This window comes from Takifugu rubripes, chromosome 8 (genome assembly GCF_901000725.2).
Source record: "Takifugu rubripes chromosome 8, fTakRub1.2, whole genome shotgun sequence".
NCBI classification, from domain to species: Eukaryota; Metazoa; Chordata; class Actinopteri; order Tetraodontiformes; family Tetraodontidae; genus Takifugu; species Takifugu rubripes.
In genome coordinates this window covers 384,613-407,500 of record NC_042292.1, presented here as the reverse complement: position 1 = coordinate 407,500, position 22,888 = coordinate 384,613, and the positions used below count along the sequence as shown (strand labels likewise).

The following is a 22,888-nucleotide window of genomic DNA, read 5'->3' as shown; positions in this document are numbered from 1 at the left end:
CCCTGGCCCATGGTTCCGTCTCATTGCTGTTATTGTTAGCTGCTAACGCTGCAAACACAGAGGCAGCGGGGCTTTATTACGGTGTAGCTCAGCTACAAGCTAACATCCTTTAGTAACGAGGAGAAGACGGCTGGTTGACCGAACCTTACGCGCCTGAAGGCATATGCGGAAAGCTGGTAAGAGACAGTTCGTATTATTAAGATATTGCATAATGCAGCCCCGCACATCGTTTTTATTTGACCCAATTTTGTATCATTTGGCAAGCGTTTTAATTGCAGCAGCTGTGGGGTGCGTCGTATGTGTAGCACGAGTTTGCTTTGCGCAACTTTACTTCAAAGACCATTGTGAAAAAGAAGCCTGCCTGCAACTGTCAATATTCCTTCTGAAACTTGACCTACGGATATCGGATGCTCCATTCCTGCAGAAGCTTGAGTGGATAGGAGTTGAACGTGTCTTTCTTAAAAGAAGTTGTTTTATGCTGATTTATGTATGAATTTGTTTTTCAAATTTTATGTAATCCACAACAGTGCTATAACAATTTAATTAAAACATCAGTTTGATAGTAATTTGGCCATTACAATTGCTTGGCATCAATATAAAGTTGGTCTGTTTATTCAGCATACTCGAGCTCGTATCTGCCAGGAGTCCAAAGGATAACCGATAACGGAGCCAGTACATTCCCCCAAATGGGTTTCAAATGTGTTTGAACAGAATATATTCCACAGAATATATACCACAATTCTTTTCTTTCTCGAAGTTTAATAAAAACTTTCTGGTATATGCAAAAGTTGCGCCAACTACGTTAATAATTTTGAGTTTTGTATACCTTGAGGCAAATTGGCACATTTAAGTATTTACGTACACATTTAATTAGTAATTAAGCTAAATCGCGCGCACGCACACACACACATATTTTGTGTGTATATGTATATGTGTATATGTATGTATACATGAGTATGTATGTTTGTGTGTGTGTGTATGTGTGTACATATATATAAAATAAACTATAAGCCTTAAGATTTAGGAATAATTTTCTCAAAGAAAAGCAGGGCTTTGCTGGAGAAACATGCAAACCTTATTAAAGGTGCATCTAGTTTGCGCTGATTTGAACTGCTTTATAATAAGAACCTTGTGAAATTTAACCAGATAAACCTATTATAAGCTCCAGTTATAAGTCTGTCCAAGTAATCTCTTATAGTCAGTTTTTTTTTAAAGTAATCTTTAGGTAATCACCAGATTCTTGGGGGGAAAAGTAGTTTCCAAATACTTGCATAATTAAATGCTTTCATAATCAGCAGAGCAGTACAGATTGTAATGCTCTGAGTGGTGTTGCAATATTTGCAGTTACTAAAGGACAAATGAAAAGCCACAATAACCTTAAAAATGTGAATTATATAAACAAACTCTGGATATGCAAAACAAAGAGCAGTGTTAAGGTAAAACAATACATAAAAAACTTTTTTCTTTTTATTTGTTTTTAGTCTTCCTTGAACTTAGGTGAAATTATTTCCTCAGCTTGTCAATCCTCTTCTTTCTTGTATAGGCCTATCTGAATGTGCGACTTAATTAGCGACTTAATTATGTGATTTGTAAAAGGAGGAAAAGTGAAATCCTTTATTCCAAATCCATCTCCTCCTCTTATATTTTTTCTGCTCCTGCCACTTGATTAATCATCAGTTCTTCATTTATTACACAGTGAAAATATTTAAACAGAATACATGTTTTGGGTTGTGATTACCAATAAATACAACTGTATGGTTGTCATTAATTTCACAATAACTTTGAGAACATTTATTTATAGCTGGTACAACTTTTGGCTATGGACAACTTGATAAGCAGTCAAAAAGTTGATTTTAGAATGTTTTGTGTTGTGCTCATCCCCAAAATATTTCCATGTCATGCTTAGGTGTGTGATGGAGATGAGAGAATTGACGGTACTAGCTGGCAGCTTTGTTGGTTTCCAGCTTCTTTTCACGGCGGTCAGCCCACGACTGTCTTCTTCCATCACACCTGGTTATACGCAACTACCTAGCACCAAAGTCACTGAGTGGAATTCCAGGTGCGTAACATTAGAACCAGCATTTCTTCATAGGAACTGGCAGAATAATGGTGGTTTTGGGTTTAAGTGTGATTTAAATTATATGAATCCTTCTGTGGCCATATGATGAATTCAAAATGAAGTAAAATCCAGTTCACATGTTAATATTCAGCAGTGGAATAACACAATCAGTAAATATTTTTGGATCCATCTGACTTAATGTCTTACTATAATACCAAAGGAAAGTGGAAAATGGCAACATATAAAAGTATAAATGAAAGATATTACAATTACATTCAAAAAATTCCTATAAGAACATATACATTATTAGGGGTTTCTTTCTAATTTACCGTAATTTCTGTACTACAGAGCGCACCTGATTAAAAGCCGCATAATCCAATTTTAGAAAGAAAATCAATTTTGTACTTATACAAGCCACACCGGATTTTAAGCCGCAGGTATCCCACGTAGTAATATGAAAAATTAGATTGAAAACATTCAGTACCGGTATATGTTTTTATTACTGTAGGAGACGAGTCACTGACGAGTGACAGACAGGTAAGAAACAACAGCCACTTTTTTCACTTGTATGTTTATACAGAGTCCTTAAATCCAATTTTCATCACGTCAGGATTTTTTAACTTTTCTTTTAATTTAATCCGCTTAGCAACATAAACAAATAAATTCTACCGGTAAATGCTTTTTTTTCTAACGGTGTCTGTAATGCAGCTACCTTGAAATATACATTTGTATCAGCTACACACAAATTAGGTTGTTTATGCTTTTTTACTCAAACAATAAACAATCTAAAACTCCCCAATGGCCCACCTCTAAAATCTTCTATTTTCATCGCGGTGGCGATTGCTTTTGCCTTCAGTCTGATTTGTACAGCGGAAACACCCCAGAATAAGCCCCAGTGTTTAAAGTGTAGAAAAAAAGTAGCGGCTTATAGTCCGGAAATTACGGTAGGTGCAATTGTTCAATCATGCCATTTACAGACTACAAAAAACTTGTGAATTCAAAACAATACTATTTACAAATATTTCACATTGCTTAAAATTATTTTACATTACAGTATTTTTTTTCATGTGTGCCACTTCTGGAAGTGATTCCGCCTCTACTTTTTGGCACACTTGTCTACCCCACAAAGTCGAGACACCAGTTATTTTTGGAATTCCCATTGGGACATGGTCTGCACCTGGTGAGACTTGCTTATCTCCTGATGGAGGCTGTGAGCATTTTGGGGGGATACAACAGGTACAGAATCAGGGTAGAAGCGGGCTGTTTTGTGGTGGACTGAGTAGTACTGCAGCAGCTGGTCCGAAAGAGCAACTCCAAGACTGGTCCATCATCCTTCATCATCCTTTTTAGATCCCCCCCCTCATGTCCATCCATTTCACAAAGACCTGGGGGCTCTCCCTAATCCATCTTATTGACCCCTTTTAACCTTTTGAATTTTTAGTGAGGGCATCATCTCGTCCATTTGGACAGACTTTTCTGTTGTCCCGGTACATACCACCGGCCCCACACTTTATTTTTGGCAAAACAAGGAACACTTGTGGGCTGGAATTAAAACTATCCAAAAGCAAATGGTAACCTGTTCCTAGGTAGGCAAGTTGAATTAAGGTCATGACGATGTCATAGGAGTGTTTTTTGCCAGTGACCCCATCAAAACTGATTGTGTACCTTTTACTAGAGTCTGCAGCACAAAAAGATTTATTCCTCATTTGGTGGGCTTATCTTTCATGTACTGGGACATACGAGTTTTTGCTTTTGTGGCTACCATCCTCTGATCTACTGCCAAATTCTTTTTGGGGTGGTAATGGGAATTTCTTTGGCCTGTGCAGCTTGTTGTGTTGCCCCCCTTTTTGCATCATTATTCTTGCCTTCTTGGTTACTGGGGAATCTGTTCCAAAAAAAATCATTCAGAATCTGTCTCTTGTCATCAATGAAGCTGGAAACGGAACAGATTGATTCCGCTTCCAGTAGTTGACAAGAGATGACGGTGACACCAGCGCGTATATTAGGAATTATTAGGAATATATTAGGAATTAGGAATCCAGGAATTTGTACAGCTCTTGGACTTCCAGCTCAAACCATCTGGCCTTCCTCCCTGTAGCTTTTTTACCTGCTACATACTTACTTGTTTGTATTTCTGCAGAGGTTGGTCATTGTAGCTCTGGAGAAGCACAGCTGGAACAGTTGCAGTGGGCTACTGGTGTCCTCTGTGGCATGAAGTGAGTCATCTTCATGGCAGTACCAGTTTGTTGTTCTCTTTTCCAGGCTTTGTGTGCCTTTGGAGAACGGGACTGCACCCGACTCTTCTTCCCACTGCCTGTTTGTGCAGAACTCTGAGGCACAGGTTCCTCATATCTGTATATGGAAATTACAATAAAGTGTGTAAAATGGATTTATAAGGTAATATTTCAAAACTGTCTGGACATGTTAAAAAAAGTAAAATTTCTTTCTGTAATTGATAACTGTAGAAATATTGTGTTTGTGTTTCTTTGGGGTGTAATGTTGTCAAATAGCATGAGAAATTGTGATGAGAGTCATTTTCAGGAGAAACAGGTGTTTATTTCTATGTTGTTTATGCAGTATCTTCTGTCATAAAGAGACTGTTGCTTTGTTTAAGAGGTGAGCTACAGTGGCATTATTTAACTATGGATTTCATAAATGGCATTGAAGCTGAAGCAGTAGTTGATACAAGCCATTGGACATTGGGCTTCTGGAGACAATCGCTTGCAGTAAGTGAAGCCATAGTTTCCCCTTTAGCCATGGATGCAGGTTAATGCTACTGGTTAGCATCACTTATGGAATTGAGATGCATATTGATTTTAGGCATGTCTGAAAAGATGTGGCATTCCCCACACATTATTTTGCTTCAGTATAGCAATGCGTAAGCAACCAGGATGGGAATGCAAAGTGGGCACTTCCCAATTTGCTGGTTCCGAGGTCTGTTTTCTTCAAACTTCTCAGTGCTAAAGTTGCTTATGTCAGCAACTGTGTAACAAAAGTAATATTGTTAGTTTAACATGGATTTTTTTTTTTGAAGAATAGCAATGGCTAACCCAGGGTTGATAGCATCTCCCTACTATTTTTAAATGGGGTTGTTTCACAATCCCCTTAAGGTTGGAGCTAGTCATGTTTACATCACGGCACTTTTACGACAGTCAGCTTCTTTAGCATTTAGCTTTGGTGTGTCACCGTCCTAATGCAACAACTATCAAATTTTTCATTTTCATTCAAAAACACAGGAAATGTTTTGCAAGATATGATTTGTAGTTAAATCTATTAAAATGCAGTAGTGTGTATTTACAGGATACGTGCAAGTCTGTGAACCCCTTGGACAGTTTAGATGTTTCTATTTTACAATGATTTTTTATTTTATTTCTTTGTCACCAGTTTTTAATTGATAAATGTCAAATATACATTTAGTAATTGCATGTAATTTTTAGTGGGACTTGTTTAATTAAAATAAAAACTACAGACAAAATAAGGGAGTTGGTACATACGCAAAAGTAAGTGAACCCTGGCCACATTGGTTAAGTCAAGCTGGTAACAGACTCAAGTGGGTGCTTTATTAATCATTCATACAGCCCAATGAAATGAGACGTCCTTGGCAAAGGGTTTGACCTGCACTAATTAAGAGAAAACTAACGGCTATTGTATGGCGGCCCCATACTAAACAACGATGTGGAGAGCAAAGGAGATATCCGATGACATGAAGAAGAGAGTACTGTCAGTCTGAGTAGGGCTAAAATTCCATCTCCCAGCAATTTCAGCCCCATCCATCCTCTGTAAGACAAATAATGGTGGGCCTTTAACACAACAACTCTGCCAGGATGTGGAAGCCCATCAAAACTATCACCCAGAACCACCAGAAAAATAATAAATCACATAAAGGCCAACTTACAAATCACCTTTAGAGAGTTGCAGACCTCTGGTTAGAATTTGGGACAAATGTGCATTTGTCTACAATTCACTAGAGGAAACCTCTGCTCTCAAAAAAACCCCAAACCTGCCTATTTCAGTTTTGCCAAAAAGCACATAGACAAAATAGAGAACTGTTCGCTGGACAGATGAGTCCAAAATACAATTATTTGGTTAATATGGAAATAATCATTTTTGGAGAAAAGCGAACACTGCATACAAAGAAAAGAACCTCCCAATGGTGAAGCATGGTGGTGCTGGGGTTGCTTTTCTGCCTCTGGACCTGCACATCTAGAAAATTATCTAAGGAACCAAGAATTTTCTGGCACATCAACAAAATTTTCACTATAAGCTCATAATCAAAGATGCCCCTCCAACCTCTCTCAACTGACTTGAGTTCTGCAAGGAAGTGAAGGCAAAAATCCTCAAATGGATGCGAGAGACTGGTTAGTGGTGACAGAAAACTTTTAATTGAAGTAATGGTGGCAAAAGGAGGAGGAGCTACAGTCTACTAATGTAGGGGTTCTCATACTTTTACATGTGTTAATTTTTCTGTGAAATGAACAACCTTTATTGAATTAAATACGGAAAATACATCGCTTTTTGTGTGTATGTCCATTGGTTGGAAGGTGTGCTTTTAATAATTGGTGTTTGGCTGTAGGTGTTAAAAGGATTTTTATAAACAGTAAACATGTCTGGTGGGGTTCACAAACTTTCAACATACATATGTCTAGTATATATATAATATATCTACCATTTCTATGTTGTGTCTGTGTCTACTTTCAGGTTTGTCTCAACAGTACATGCCCTAATTGTGGGTTTGTTATGTCTCTACATCCTGTGGTTTGATGATGCAGTCAATACCAACCCTATCTGGTAAGAGGAAGAGAACAAGAAAAATGTTCAACAGCTTTGTCATAAACTGGTATTTTACATCTGTGCTCCAATCTAAATACACTGGAGGTGATTTTTCTAAGACCATAAGGGAAGCTCAACATCTGCAAATAGTCCCAAAACATAAATGATCAGATGTGTACCATTGTGATTTTGTTTACTTGACTAGAAATGTGCTAGAATGTGTTTAGGTTTTAAGATGAATTTATTCAGAATTGGCTCTATATTACAGGTCAAGTAACATGACTTTCTTCTCATATGGTCCCGTAGGGACTTGGTGCATTACATCTGTTGAAGCTCAGCATCTATGGACTTCAGTGGGGCAGCAGAAGACTGATATATTTTTAGTGAAAGTAGATGCTTATTGGATAAATGATTGCTATGATTAAGATCCCCCTGCGAATGCTCAGTGCCAAGACCTGGACATGATATTGCAATGCCACTCTGCCTTCTTGTTTTATGGCCCTCCGTTCTTGGGCTCTGTGGGTCCCGATTGGCATGGTTTGTTGCACGCTGCACAGATCTTCCCAACTCGAGCTGAGTGGCAGCCCCACAGAATTATGAGGTGACAGGACCATGGCTGTCACACCCCAAAGATTGAACTTATTCACTTGTGTATTTAAGCATGTGATGGGTGTCATTTACTTATTGCAAAGTCACATATCTACATATGTTACTGTAATGGATACAAGCACTCCTTAACTTTACTAGCAAATTATTTTTGTTGACCTACTGATAAGTATATTTCCCTCCTTTTGATCCTACAGGATCAAATTTTGATTATTGTATTTACATTTCAGCATTTCAAAACATTCCTAAAAATTCCAAGGCAACACCCTTTTCAGTTTAAGTTGCCCCTTCGTGGGCGGAACATTTTAGTCATGCGGCACTGTTTACTTATACATTATTTTCCATTTCTGACTCTTCACTGGAACTTTCTTCATGCAGTTTTTCTATTTCTTCTTGATTCTTTATTGCTTCATACGTCAACATCCTGTTAATGAGTTTTACCAACAGGGCACGTATGCACGGAATACAATAGCATCCACATAGAATCATTATTGTCGCGAAAACAGCTATTGATATCAAAACAGACGCCACTAGGGTCTTTCCAAAAATGTTCAACCATTTGTCCCACATGGCTGTATCTACTCCAGAATGTTCCTTCATCTTGTTGCTGAGTGTTTTCAGTCCATCCACAGCACGTGTCAGCCTTCCCATTGGTGCAGTGTTGTTCGGTATGAATGTGCAACACTGAGTCCCAAACATCGAGCACACTCCTCCTCGCTCCGCCAGCAACATATCCAGTGCCATTCTATTTTGAAAAGTCATCATTGAAGTCGCTCTTAGCTGCTTGTGTACTGCTTGTAGGCCGTCTCTTGTGTAATTGGCAAGTCTCTGCACATTGTAATGGAATGACCACAGTTGCTGAGGAGTTAGGCTGGAAACACACTCTAGGAATCGTCAAACGGCTGGTACGGCCACAGTTGAAAATCTTATGTCCTCCAACAGCGCTCACAATATTTATGATGAGAAGGATGCTCCTCACGGTCGACGCCTCTTTTCCCATGCTTGCGTTGGTGGTTTGGCACACCACTTGAAGCAGTAGGGACGCTAGTTTCACTCCCTACTGACCGGCTCCTTCGGCTCTGGTACTCTCTTGCAGTGGGATGCGTGGATCCACGTCGCTCTCTCGGCCACTTTTACGGCTGTCTGTGTCACCAGCAGGATCTGGATGGGACCTTGCCACCGTTTCTGGTTCCACCGTGTTCTGTGGAAATCCTTCACCACCACGTAGTCTCCTGGTTTCAAGTTATAGAGTTGCTCTTCTGCTGGAGTCGGCAGAGCAGCTTTCACTTGTCCTCGAATGTCTGAAAAAGATTTAGACAGATTCCTGCAATAGGTTAATACTGAGTTTTCACAGAGAGTTGTGTCTGGAAGCATTGTTCATAGTGCATTTGCTCCTACATTGGGAATTCCTGCAAACAGAATTTCAAAGGGGCTTAAATTTGCTCTCCCATGCTTGCACATTCTCATGTACATTAGTGCTAGTGGTAACACTTTAGTCCATGGCAGCCCCGTTTCCTCACAACATTTTGCCATTTTTGCTTTCAGAGATCTGTTCTCTCTCTCTACTGCGCCCCCACTTTGAGGGTGGTATGCACAGTGTCTTTTCAGATTCATGCCTAGGTACACTGAGATTTGTGTTAAAGCTTCATTTACAAAATGAGTTGCATTGTCACTTGAAATTTTTTCTGGGATTCCCCATCTGGGAATAATTTCGGTTATTAGCGCTCTTGCTTCTGAATTTGCATCTGCTTTGGATGTCGGAATTGCCTCCACCCATTTTGACCACATGTCCACAAAAACCAGACAGAATTTCTTACCTTCTGCTGGGTGCAACTCTATGAAGTCCATCATCACATGCTCAAATGGTCGGGTTGGGGGAGGGTGTGCAGCTTGCGCAGTTGGCGTTACTGCTTTTCCTGGGTTGTGAGTAGCACATATTACACATGCTTTACAAAACTTTTCTGTTACTGGTGTAAAGCCTTTTGTAAACCAATGTTCTGCTATCAATGTTAACATCCCTCCTTTTGACGCATGGTCGAGACCATGAGTCAACTTTGCATAATGGTGAAAAAGGGCAGAAGGTAGACATGGGTTGTCATTAGGGCCGATCCATCCCTCTGGTGTGTGTGCGGCTCCAGCTTGGCGCCAGGGCTGATTGTCATGGGGTGTCGCTAATGATTGAATGGCAGAGAGAGAGGAGGGAACCTGTACAGCACACACGGTGGGTGACGGTGGAGGGCGAGCAGCCGCTGCATCCGCGCGTGCGTTCCCTGCGGAGATGGGATCAGAAAGGTTAGTGTGTGCAGCACATTTACATACAGCAACCTGAGAGGGCAAAAGAATGGCCTCCAAAAGGGCCGCTACAAGCTGATGATTTAGAATTGGAGACCCGTCGGACTTTAGGAAACCTCTGTGTTTCCACAGGGCCCCAAAGTCATGAACCACCCCAAAAGCATATCTGGAATCAGTGTAGATTGTGACCGATTGTTTGGTAGCGAAATGGCAAGCCCTGGTCAGTGCAACTAGCTCAGCAGCCCCAGCAGAGTAGCGAGAAGGAAGAGAGGCGGACTCGAGCACTCCGTGGGAATCGCAGATTGCATAGCCAGCCTGACAACGGCCAGATGCCGGATCTCTGGAGGCCGATCCATCCACGAAAAGGAGAAGGTCCGGGTTGAGTAAAGGTTGATCGGAGAGATCGGGTCGTGGAGAACAGGAAATGGAGAGCTCGGCTACACAGTCATGAGGTTCACCTTCGTCTGGAGTTGGAAGCAAGGTGGCTAGATTCAAGACATTGCAACGCTTAATGGTGACGTTTGGCAGTCCCAGTAAGTGTGTGTGGTACCGGACATACCTTGCAGCTGAGAGATGGGAAGTGCGTTGCTCATGGAGGATGGCAGTGACCATGTGTGGCACAAGAAGAGTGAGGGGAGAGTATCCGGATCAAGCTTACATGAGAAGTAGGCGGCTGGGCGGAGGGAACCCCCGTGTTCTTCTAGAAGGACAGAGGTCATGCATCCCTGTCTCTCATCAACTGTTTGAGTGAAGGGACGGTCAGGATCAGGAATGCCAAGAGTGGGTGGAGTCTGTAAGGTGAGTTTCAGGTCAGTGAAGGCAGCCAATGCTTCAGGGGTCCATTGAATTTTTGCCCCCATTGGGAGGGAGCGTGACAGGATGTTCAAGGGCTTTACCACTTCGGAGAAGTTTGGGACAAAAGCCCTGCAATAGCCCTGCGTGGTCTCGGTGTTCTGCTACACGTGCAGTGCAGTGTACTGCGTCAACTTGTTGCACGTGTGCTGTGGGTATTAACTTTTCTTTAGCACTTAATAACATTTGTTGTGCACTTTGTTCATTTATGCTCCATACATAAATCCACAGGGTGTCTTGAGTCACCGGTTTAGCTAGCATAGTGATATATTGGGCGTCAGGCCGTCGGAGCTCCAAACCTTCTCGGGTTGACACTAAGTTTACTCCTAAACCTAAAATTAAGTCCCTCCCCATTAAATTTAGTGGGCAAGATGAAGACATTAGGAATGAGTGTTTAAACCCATGATCTCCTAACATGCAGTTGAGAGGCAGAGAGAAAGTTTATCTCGTTCTGACCCCACTTGCTCCTATTGAGTGCAGTGACCGTGAGCTCATGTCGGTGTGTGGCAGTTCACGCTTCCTGATAACGGAATAAGTTGCTCCTGTATCTACCACAAATTTCAAGGTTTCGCCATTAACATTTAGTTTCATAGTTGGTAACTTACATATCACTGAGTCAGATAGTTGGACATAATGCTTTATCATATTTGTGATGTTTATATTGGGTGCGGTTAATGTGCTGCAATACCGTATCATCTGGTGTTGTGGGCTGTCCCCTGCCTCTGCCCCGTGGGAATCCCCTGCTACGCCCCCTTCCTCTTTTCTTAGGGCAGTCTCTGGCCCAGTGTCCCATCTGGCCACAGTGGAAACATTCGTCGTCCTTCGTGTCAGACGTTGTTTGGTTTCCCCTCTGGGGCCCCTGGTGTGGCGGGCGCCCTTTAGTCTGCTGTTTCCCATCATATTTCAACAGGGCCAGTTGTCTCTGCTGTAAACTCCTTTTCACATGTTTGTCCTCGTCATCGGTGGCTGTTTTCTTCTCTTTCTGCCGTTTATATTGGTGATCGGCATGTTTCACCACCATGGAGAGTCGCGTGTCAGCATCACTCCATCCGATGCATGAATCCTTGACCAGCTGGCCAAGTGGATGTTGGAGACCTTGAAAGAATTGCTGCTTAAGAAGAGTCTCATAGGGGGTGTTTTCTGGACCAGGGTATGGATCAGGCTTGGTCATGCCACTGTGATTGTCATATACAGTCATGAGGCGGTGGAAATACTCTCGCGGTCCTTCGTCCTTTGCCTGGACACATGTAGAAACTTTTGACAGATCACATTGTGTTTTGAAATCTTTAGTTACCTTGGTGACCAGACGGGTGAGGAAATCTCTGTAGGCCACGTCACGAGGGTCGTCGCCGACCGTCGCTGTCTCCCAGTTGATGGTGGCAGGCTGCCACTGACCATTGAACACACCTTTGACAGCTGCGAACTGTGTTGGTGAGCAGATTTTCATCATTATTCTGGCCATCTCAGATGAAGTTGGAACGTAGTCTCGGAAAAAGTCTCTTAAGGCTTTCGCCATGGCAACTCCTCCTTTGTCTGGTTGAGGGAGATGCTTAGCCACTTCCACGATATCTGCTTCAGTCCAGGGTCTGTAAACATACATAGGATTGCCCTGTGGGCCTCCTACCTGAACCATAGGAAGGGTAACCATTGCAGACACTGGTCTATTGTCTCTTTCTCTCATTCCCCTTGTGGAGAGCGGGGAAAAGGTTCCGTCTGGGCTCAGACCATGAACCGCTGGTTGTGGCTGTGAGGTACTGAGTTGCTGTATCTCTTCCGGAGTAGGCGGAGGGGGAAGGGGCGGGCTGGGGGCCCACTGGGGTGTATGAGGCGGTGGAGGGTTGAGCGGACCTGGTGGCGGAATGTAGGGCGACGGATAATTCGCCGATGGTCGATATGTCGTTTCTAGAGAGGTGGACTGTCCGGCGTTGGCGCTCCAGTCATTCTGAAGAGAGGGATAGAGGGAAGGGGGAGGAGACGCATATTGCCCTGTTTTCCGTGTTTTAGTCACATTCAAGGCTCGTCTTTTTTCAAGAACAGCATTCAGACCATTTCATTTCATCATTAAATTTACGATTGTCTTACCAATTGGCGTGGATTTCAGGAATCCTGTGACCGTCGATCGGGACCGCCGCGGTCCTCCTCCTCGAAAAATGTGGGGTTGAGGATGAATCGCCTTTGGTGGATTCAGGTGGCCAGCCCCTCGGTCGGGTCCCGACGGACGTATCCAGGATCCCACTTCTGACACAAAGTTTGTCGAGGATTTTCTTCAGTTAACACGAAGTCAAAATGCTGCTTTTAAGAGTTTAATAAGTCAGTCAGAACACATGCAACAACAGCATGCAGCATGAGATCTCTGCCCAATGTAACAAACATGTCCCTTTTATAATGCTTAGCGACTACGCCTTTCTCTCAGTACTTTTCCATCTACTTACTTCATCATCACAAGGTTAGCATGATAAACTGTAGCATTTTGAAGGTTGCTAACTCGCACATCTTCATCATTTTCTAAGGAGTCTTTGTTCTACAACTCGTGACACCTTGTACACCTGCACAAGCATCATCAAATGAACTTGCTTGACCTTACTGGTTTAAATTATCTATGCTAAACAAAAACATAATTTCCTTTACATAAGTCACACAGCTAGATAAGTTAAGAAGACAAGTAGCCAGTGGAGCATAATTTGCCATTGTCCTCCCGCTGCTCTCCCCCTTCTGTCTGAACACTAACACCCCTCTTGCTTTGTGATGGCCAAATTTACATATTTACATGTCATACAAGCAATTAATCCTGCATGCAGCTAACTAAAAGTGTAACTATTCTCCTAGGTTTTGAATACTATATGTCTAGGCCAGGGGTAGGCAACCCAAAATGTTAAAAAAGCCACATCGGACTAAAAAACAAATCTGTCTGGAGCCGCAAAAAGTTAAAAGCCTTATATAAGCCTTATTATGAAGGCAACACATGCTGTAAGTGTATATATTAGCTACATTAGCCTGCTTTCAAAATCAATCAATCAATCAATCTTTATGTATATAGCGTCTGTTACAATCAAAATTGTTTCTAGGCGCTTTACAGAATCCCCTCCCCTTTAACAGGAAGAAACTTTGAGCAGGACCAAGCTCATGTAGGGGGACCCTCCTGCTGATGGTCGGCTGGGTAGAGAGAGAGGAGAGGAGAAGAGTGGAGGACAGGTAGAGGATAGAATAGGGAGGAGAGGAGAGGTAGAGGAGAGAATAGATAGGCCATAGGAATACATACAGAAATACATTATATTAAGTCGAGTTAAGTGGGTCAGCAGGGTCAGAGGTCAGTAGTTCAGCATGCATCTCTGAAGGCGGTGATACCTGTAGATAAATACAGAGGGGGGGGGGGGGGCGAAGCAGAAAAACTACACAAGAAATTACATCACTAGTCTACTTGGTGGAGAGGAGAGGAGAGGAGAGGAGAGGAGAGGAGAGGAGAGGAGAGGAGAGGAGAGGAGAGGAGAGGAGAGGAGAGGAAGCCATGACCCAGTGGGGTGACAGAGGGCTCTCAGGTGATCATGTTTCTCGACCCCGGGAGCCTTGGCCTATAGCAGCATAACTAAGATGTTAACCTAATAATTAGACGATCCCCTAAGTATGATAATTTGTCTGTCTAGGATAGTAACTGGAACTACAGAATTAGTGACAATAAGCTTTTTCAAAGGGAAAAAGGTTTTAAGTCTAATCTTGAGATGAGATGGAGATGGAGTCAGCCTCCTGTACCTGGACAGGGAGCTGGTTCCATAGCAGGGGGGCCTGGTAGCTAAATGCTCGCCCCCCCCCCCCCCCCCATTCTACCCCCAATGATAAGTAGGCTACAAATACATAATGAGCATTCATAATTAAATGTTTATTTTCCCAGCAGCGCATCCTGGTGAGAATAACGCACCACGGGACCACTCTGCTGTATGATGGTGCTTTAAGTTTAACTTCCATTATAATGAGATGTTGAAATTAAATATTTATTACACACATTTATACAGCATTGGAAACATTTAAGAATGTTTGTCATGTTTTTCCTCCTACAGAAATTATATTAAAACCAAAATATATTCACACCATCTTTTTCCATTTTCATATTTTTGAAAAAGCTCAAGGGAGCCACTAGGGCAGCGCTAAAGAGCCACATGCGGTTCCAGAGCTGCAAGTTGCCGACCCCTGTTCTAGGCTAAAAATGAAAAAAAATAAAAGGTGGTTCTCAAGGAGCAGTTAAGATACACCTAGCAACTCTCCCACAGCTTGTACCCACTCCCCACCACTACACTTGCACATGCAAATCGAAACTTATAATTGCTTATGAGCTGACCATGATCAATTCTATCAGTACTAGTAGTGTGGACCTGTTTGCCACAGAGAAGTCATTTATCAAGACCACAGAGGTCCACTGTTTGAACTGTCAGTGCAGTAGGCAGCAGGCAGCCTAGTTTTTATAGGAAGGCAGAGCAAACTGGTGGTTCATGACCAATAGCAAAATTTGATTGGAATAGCCAGATGTCAACCAATAGAGGGCAGTCACTCATATTTAATACAAAATGTTCCAGATTGAAATACTTTGACTATGTCAATAATTGGACCAGAATCAATCAACAGCAATATTTCAGACCCAACTACATTGCTTTCAGCAGAAAAAAGTGGTTTTGAGGTCTTGTTATGCTTTAACTAATATTAATCTCCAGGCCAATCGATACAATAATTATTCGTTTTGAAAAAACATAATAAAATATCTTCTTAATGGTCAACAAATTTAGGGTTTTGTGTATTTTTGGGAAAGGTGTGTTGAAAACAATAATTCACATTTTTTTCCTTGTCCCAGTTTACATGCAACTCAGAAAATTTAAATACTGAGGGGAACAAAGTCATCCTCCTCAAGACTAGGTGGTGATATGCATGGTTCTTTTGTAATTCTGTTAATGTGGCCCCATTTCTGATTGTCCTACATCATCGTGTAATAAACAGCTGGCCTCAGGTGGCAAGCTGGCCTTAGTCATCTAGTTCATCCCTCATTGCCTTCTTCTGCGACCGGGTTTCTTGGCTGTTATTGATCCAGTGTCATATGTCAGAGTGGGGCTTGTGGAGCATAGGCACATTTGTTGGCTACTTTAACTCCAAATATGGCTTATACATGTCAATTTGCATTACAATCCCTCATACCTTTCACTTTGCTTATGGCTATGGGGTGGTAACCATTCGGGGCTTGAGGGAGGTGGGTCAGAAAGCAGGGAGGCGGGGTTTTGGCATTACCTTAGTAGGATTTGCAATTTTGTGGCCTTGATGCTGGGCTTCTGCAAGATGATTTAAGGATCTGTCTATATACTCAGCCCCTTTTTATATACAGAGAGCGATGCATTTTTAAATACACCTGGATCCAAGAGTAGATTCACCATCTTTCAATCATTTGGCATATAAAATCAGTGCCATGTTGAAAAATGTTAACAAAACTTCTGTGTATCCTGTACACCAAGGTTTCAGTAATTGTTAAAAAAAAAAAAAATTAAATGAGGAAAATCACATTGTTTCACATGAAGAAACTAAATCTACTGACTTTTAACTTTAGAAAATACTCAAAATTGCTCTTGGTCAGTTTAGTTTAATAGTTGAACATTGATTTGAAATATCATTATTGCAAGTAAAAAAAACAAACACGAAAGTAGATGATAGCACAATTATGGGAAATGTTAGTCCCATCAGAGTTCTGAAATAAACTGTTCTAATTTGCCCTTGTTCAAAGAGTTTGGCATTCAAATATTTTAGTAACTAGACAAAATGAATAAATGTTATAGCTGGATTTAGCTTATTATTGATTTTTTCATATTCCCCCCTCCCCCTCCCCTTAACCAGCTCACCGTGTACATGAGCACCCCTGTGACCACACCACACAATACCTTAGCCTGTTCCCTGCAGCAAGAGATAGTGATGTTCATTATTCGGTCTCATAGATCTAGTTATATGCATAACTTACAATCGATTTCAACCTCATTCAGACCATCACTACGGTTTACTTAAATGACTCATACTGTCAGCCTGTAGAATCTTGCAAATGTGCAAGCTGTACCTTAAGAGGCAGCTGCACAGACCTGGTTCAGGGTCAGAGGGCTCATGACCTTGTGAAGGAAAGAGAGGTGCTGTCAGAGTGACACACCAGTGCAGTCAGCCATCCACCTAAGACACTACTAACTGAAGGATAGAGCAGGTAATTCACCAAACAATTTTCTGTTTGAGAAACTTGAAGTCTGCTGAGTCCAGTGGCTTGTATGAGGCCTCAGACTCCAAAACTGTGAGGAGATCCCATGATGGAGCTCTTAGCCTCCTGCCAGGCCTCAGGTGACATGTTCCCTTAAGGAAATGGGGTAACAAGTGATGCTTGTCCAGCTGATGAAAAGAAGAAATGGCAGGAGCATCAACATTGATAGTACTGTGTGCTCTCCCAGCATCCACTAGTGATTGAAGGAAGCTTGGAATACTATTCACAGCACATGAGGTCAGGGCCAGCTTTTTGTTTTGGAACCAGCCTGAAGATACAGTCCACTTTCTGGCTGTAGCAATTACATCTAGATGGAGCCCTGGCACTGCATATGGTTCATATAACTGCCTCCTTTAGCATTAAAGGGACTGAGGAGTGGCAATGCCCACAGCCATAGCATTCTCAGGTTTGTTTGCCAGATCCCCTTCACCTGAAACACAAGATCTGCTCTGAACGGAAAAAGCCACGGCCGCCCTTGAAACAGGCAAAAGAGAGTTGCAAACCGGCCACTTTATAGCTACCAGCAGGACCTTGCAATGGCCTGTGAGGATCCCAAGGAGTGCAGGGGAGATCAGGGGAAGGTTGCGCTGGCCATTGTCTTGGCTGTCCGGCACCTCTAGGAGCAGCAAATTCCACATACTGTCTTTGGTCAGCCTACGTAACCCAGGACTGCTTAGGTAGAGTCTGCTGGCCCCAGTACTGATGAACAGGGGCAAGCACACCATCAAATGTAAGACAAAGAGATTGCCTTTTGTGCCAAGAGCGCTCCATGGACTCAAACAAGCCCTGTGAATGAAAAAGATGGGATGAAGATGCCACAATTGGTATCTTCTCATACCCTCTGGGAGGGCAGTCTGTTTCAGCCAGATCTGTCTATGTGCTGGTACTGCTGGGTACCTGGGAGAAGCTGGGAGTGTGTGATGTGGGCTGAGTCCACCAGTGACAAGGTGTCCTGATCGTCAAATTAAATTCAAAGCCATCTACTTAACAGAGGAACGAGTAACAAAAACTCACTAAACAGATAAACAACACAATGCACAAGGCACCTGCACCCAAGTACCCGCTTACCGGTCTCCTTGAGGCTGAAGTGGCTTGGCTCATGGATGCTTAAGTACACAGTAAGCTAAAGCTCTCTCGTCAATCTGACTGTAGACATTAGGACTCGAGGGTAGGCAGAATGTTGGCATCTATGACGGTGTAGACAGTATGAATGAGGTCGAAGAGCTCATCTTTTATGGCATTTTTTTGTTGTGCAAAAAAGATATCTCATGAGAATGGCTTGAAATACAGCTCTAGCACTGGGTACTTTTCACCGGTATAGGCCAATGAAAATGCTTTAGATATTTAATAAACTGAAGAGCACTTCCTTCCTGTTTGCTAGTGTTGTGATGCATTAAAATACTTTTAAATTGGCTTCTTTTTCCCACAGGGGTGACCCTTCCCTTGTCAAACTCAATGTAGCCATAACCTGTGGTTACCTCTTGTACGGTGAGTAATGTTTGTTTTTATTCTTTGTAGTCTATAGTTCATGAGGCCTTTCAGATAAAATAGGATTGAGATCCAAAACATGACAAATTTGAGTGAAGTGGAACTGTCAGAAACCCTGTTTGTTCTGATTTTTAAATTTCATGCATAGAAAAGGATTTTGTGACCAATCCTGTAGCAATGTTGCCTATGTACAGTGGGGCAAAAAAGTATTTAGTCAGTCACCAATTGTGCAAGTTCTCCCACTTAAAAAGATGAGAGAGGCCTGTAATTTTCATCATAGGTACACTTCAACTATGAGAGACAAAATGAGAAAAAAAAATCCAGAAAATCACATTGTCTGATTTTTAAAGAATTTATTTGCAAATTATGGTGGAAAATAAGTATTTGGTCAATAACAAAAGTTCATCTCAATACTTTGTTATATACCCTTTGTTGGCAATGACAGAGGTCAAACGTTAAGTCTTCACAAGGCTTTCACACACTGTTGCTGGTATTTTGGCCCATTCCTCCATGCAGATCTCCTCTAGAGCAGTGATGTTTTGGAATGCCCTTGCTGATGGAAGGAGATTTTCACTCAAAATCTCACGATACATGGCCCCATTCATTCTTTCCTTTACACGGATCAGTTGTCCTGGTCCCTTTGCCGAAAAACAGCCCCAAAGCATGATGTTTCCACCCCCATGCTTCACAGTAGGTATGGTGTTCCTTGGATGCAACTCAGCATTCTTTCTCCTCCAAACACGACAAGTTGAGTTTTTACCAAAAAGTTCTATTTTGGTTTCATCTGACCATATGACATTCTCCCAATCCTCTTCTGGATCATCCGAATGCTCTCTAGCAAACTTCAGACGGGCCTGGACATGTACTGGCTTAAGCAGGGGGACACGTCTGGCACTGCAGGATTTGAGTCCCTGGCGGCGTAGTGTGTTACTGATGGTAGCCTTTGTTACTTTGGTCCCAGCTCTCTGCAGGTCATTCACTAGGTCCCCCCGTGTTGTTCTGGGATTTTTGCTCACCGTTCTTGTGATCATTTTGACCCCACGGGGTGAGATCTTGCGTGGAGCCCCAGATCGAGGGAGATTATCAGTGGTCTTGTATGTCTTCCATTTTCTAATGCTCCCACAGTTGATTTCTTCACACCAAGCTGCTTACCTATTGCAGATTCAGTCTTCCCAGCCTGGTGCAGGTCTACAATTTTGTTTCTGGTGTCCTTTGACAGCTCTTTGGTCTTGGCCATAGTGTTAAACAAACAGGTTCAAACAGGTGCCATTAATACAGGTAACAAGTGGAGGACAGAGGAGCCTCTTAAAGAAGAAGTTACAGGTCTGTGAGAGCCAGAAATCTTGCTTGTTTGTAGGTGACCAAATACTTATTTTAATGAGGAATTTACCAATTAATTCATTAAAAATCCTACAATGTGATTTCCTGGATTCTTTCCCCCCATTTTGTCTCTCATAGTTGAGGTATACCTATGATGAAAATTACTGGCCTCTCTCATCTTTTTAAGTGGGAGAACTTGCACAATTGGTGACTGACTAAATACTTTTTTGCCCCACTGTACATAACCATATTTAAAGTTAAATGAGACATTCATTTGCACTCTCACCCACTGCTACCTTGTGTTTTAGACCTCGTGTTGTTGGCATGTAACTGGGGCACTATGGGAGACAGCTTTTTTGTCTGTCATCATTTGGCAGCCATCTACGCATACACATATGTGCTGGTGAGTCTATTAGTAGTTCCGACACTGTGTAAGCCTGAGTTATAACATAATTATACTATATTATCATATCATGTGGTTTATCTTGTCTTATTTCAGACACGTGGTGTGCTTCCCTATTTTGCCAATTTTCGTCTAATTTCAGAACTGTCTACACCCTTTGTAAATCAAAGGTTAGTATGTCCTACATACTAATTCTCATTGTCATCATGTAGTCTTTCATGCATTTCTTAATCTTCCACAGGTGGTTCTTTGAGGCATTGAAATATCCTCGCTCACACCAATTAGTGGTTTTAAATGGGATTGCCATGACAGCCGTTTTCTTCATGGTGCGCATTGCAGTCATGCCATCTTATTGGGCAAGGGTATTTGCCTCTTTTGGCACTCGAGACTTTGAACTGTTGGGCTTGGGTGCCCAGGTGGCTTGGATCATGTCCTGTGTTGTCCTGGATATCCTCAACATTGCATGGATGTATAAGATTGCCCGTGGTTGTTATAAAGTTCTAAGTGGAACATTAGGACAAAAGTATCAGAGCATAGAACCGCAAGCCTCATCATTCAGGAATCATTCTAAAAAACACACAGACTAAAAAAATACAGTACAATAAATTTGTGCAGGTATCCATTCTTATATTTGGGATCCTAAAGCCAGTATCATCCAATTTTGTTTTGTTGCCACTGGCAGATACAGTGTCCTGTTAGGTGATGTATTTTACCCATTGACTTTGATCACACTAGCGCTTATAACTGTTTTTTGTGTTTCTCTATTCCTGTTAGCAACCTGTTAGACCAGGTAAACTTAATCAATTGAAGTGCCTATGTACTCCAGGTAAGCAATAATTGTGGAATACTATAAAATGGGTGTTAGTCATTTCAGAAGACTAACATCTGTCATCTGATGACTGGAAGCTGTTTTGGTCATTTATGTTCTTTCCAAAACCCCATTTTTAGAAGTATTTATAAAAGTGCTCATTGTAACAAATGCCATAATGCCTTTTTATGGTGTCAAATGCTGTGGACTCCATGCTATGGTTGTCATCAACCTCGCCCTTCCAGCCCTCATGAAAGTTTCAATTTAGTAAAATCTAATAGCAATGGGGGTACTTTCCAGTGATTAAACCATCTCCTTGAGGGACTCATTTTTTATATTCATTATATCTATTCTTTTCAAATTTGACAGGTTTTTATGCATTGAAAACCACACATTTATTTGATACGCCATCCATTACAACCATCTACCTTTGTTGTATACTACCTTTCAGCTGTCTTATATCTTTATCTGTAGGAAATAATTTTTGTCTCAACTTAAAGGGGTGTTGTTTTTTCATGTTACCCTGAGTAGTGAATAATTATGTCTCTTACCTTTGAATAGCAAGCTATGTCCTCTTGCCCTGTTAATAATTTAAACATAATTGCAGCCACCTTCAAAAGGGGGTACGCTCTGAACAAGTCAAGACAGCTCACTGCGGAACTTTTATGGGGAATTATGTATCAAATAAATCAGCCATATTGCCTTTGTTTCATTAGGTTTTTTTCCTACATCAACTATATGTACATATGATTCTGTACAGATGTGTATTGAAACCAGTTGTGCAAAATAATCTTGTGTGTTATATTTCTTTAAAATGTGTGCATGTAATGATTAGAATGCATTAGAACATTTACAGTATTTTTCAAGCTTGCATGTATGTAGTAATACATACTGGTCCATAATTTTTCTAGGATTATATCCAAGAAAATATATACACACACATTTTAAGTATAACAATCAAATTTTGTTTTATGACTTGGCACACTATTTGAATGTTAATTATGAATATGTGAATGTCTGACATTTGCAAAAGCTGCTATGTAATGAAAATGTTTTGTTTAAGGACTTATTGGGCTGGCTGACAGTCCTTCCCTCATCAATTTTAATGCAGTTTTGTTATAAATTTCCTTTGTCCTCTGGAGATTTTTAATATTTGCTCTTTTTTTTCCCCTTGCAATGATCATTACTAATGATTCTGTAACTACAGTGTTGCAAGGAGAAACCTACTTGAAAGTGTTGCCCTGCAATAAATTTGATAAAAAGAAACACATTCCTTGTTTTATTTTATTAAATATCTATCCCTGCTACAACCTAATGAGAATGTGTGTGTATGATTTGAGGATTAAGGCATGGTTGAGGGATAGCACTAGGTTAGGAAGTTAGTTGTAATAGTCAGGGTTAAAGAAGTACAAGGTTGTGTTTGACCTCAGTATTGTGTCTCATACACATGTGTATATGTGTACACACTCTATATACACAGAATTTCTAAACAGGATTTATTTTGGGATGCATAGGTTGCTTTGTTGAAAATTTCCTGCCAAATGTATTTCAATAGCAACCTTTGACTGTGTTTTTGGTTAACAAATATTGGACTGATTAACATGTATGTCCTCAATGCTTTTATGAAATGTTAAAAAATGAGCATGTGCAGTAATTGCTCAGGAGTGAGCTTTTGTTTCAGATCCTGGTGTTCTAATAATGCCAAATGTTGTAGAAGTGCCACGTGTGATTAATGTGGAGTGAAAAGCTGCAGTATCAGAAAGCTGGAATGTTTGCCACTGTTGAAATAGTTTTGCACTTTGTGTTCAGGCAAAATATTCTGTTTACATTCTCCCCATCTGTTCTTTAAAAGGAAATGCTGGTAACAACAGGTAATGGCAGGTCCTGGAATCTTGTTATGCTTCTTTATGTTCCATCGAAGTAGTTCCATATGCAAAAATGTGAGCTCAGGAGTATTCTTACTTAACTGCTACTGTGCTGTTTAGACTCTTCCAGCCTCCCTCTGTGTTCTTCAGTTAGAGTTCC

The 22,888-nt window shown here is 41.4% G+C and overlaps 1 protein-coding gene and 1 long non-coding RNA gene across 7 annotated transcripts in view; one reads left to right on the top strand and one right to left on the bottom strand.

Moving 5' to 3' along the window:
- Nucleotides 1–22,131, top strand: part of tlcd4b (TLC domain containing 4b) — a 22,251-nt gene extending 120 nt beyond the window's left edge. Inside the window, exons 1-8 of one of the 6 annotated variants that reach the window (XM_029840681.1) lie at nucleotides 1–176; nucleotides 1,907–2,059; nucleotides 6,758–6,847; nucleotides 11,870–12,010; nucleotides 18,274–18,332; nucleotides 19,961–20,055; nucleotides 20,152–20,225; nucleotides 20,297–22,131. The exon at nucleotides 1–176 is cut by the window's left edge and continues 120 nt beyond it. In XM_029840681.1, the coding sequence (XP_029696541.1) occupies nucleotides 1,914–2,059; nucleotides 6,758–6,847; nucleotides 11,870–12,010; nucleotides 18,274–18,332; nucleotides 19,961–20,055; nucleotides 20,152–20,225; nucleotides 20,297–20,642 (951 nt within the window). In that variant the 5' untranslated portion in view covers nucleotides 1–176; nucleotides 1,907–1,913 and the 3' untranslated portion in view covers nucleotides 20,643–22,131. Of the gene's footprint in view, nucleotides 177–1,906; nucleotides 2,060–6,757; nucleotides 6,848–10,167; nucleotides 11,730–11,869; nucleotides 12,011–18,273; nucleotides 18,333–19,960; nucleotides 20,056–20,151; nucleotides 20,226–20,296 lie in introns of those variants that run through there. The other 5 variants (XM_003966392.3, XM_029840683.1, XM_029840682.1 and 2 more) reach the window with 5 other exon arrangements.
- Nucleotides 7,058–9,391, bottom strand: LOC115250758 (uncharacterized). Its single transcript, XR_003889339.1, has 2 exons — nucleotides 9,253–9,391; nucleotides 7,058–8,736 (listed from the first exon to the last, which is right to left on the bottom strand). It is a non-coding gene; the product is annotated as an uncharacterized lncRNA (long non-coding RNA).
- Nucleotides 22,132–22,888: the final 757 nt, after the last annotated feature.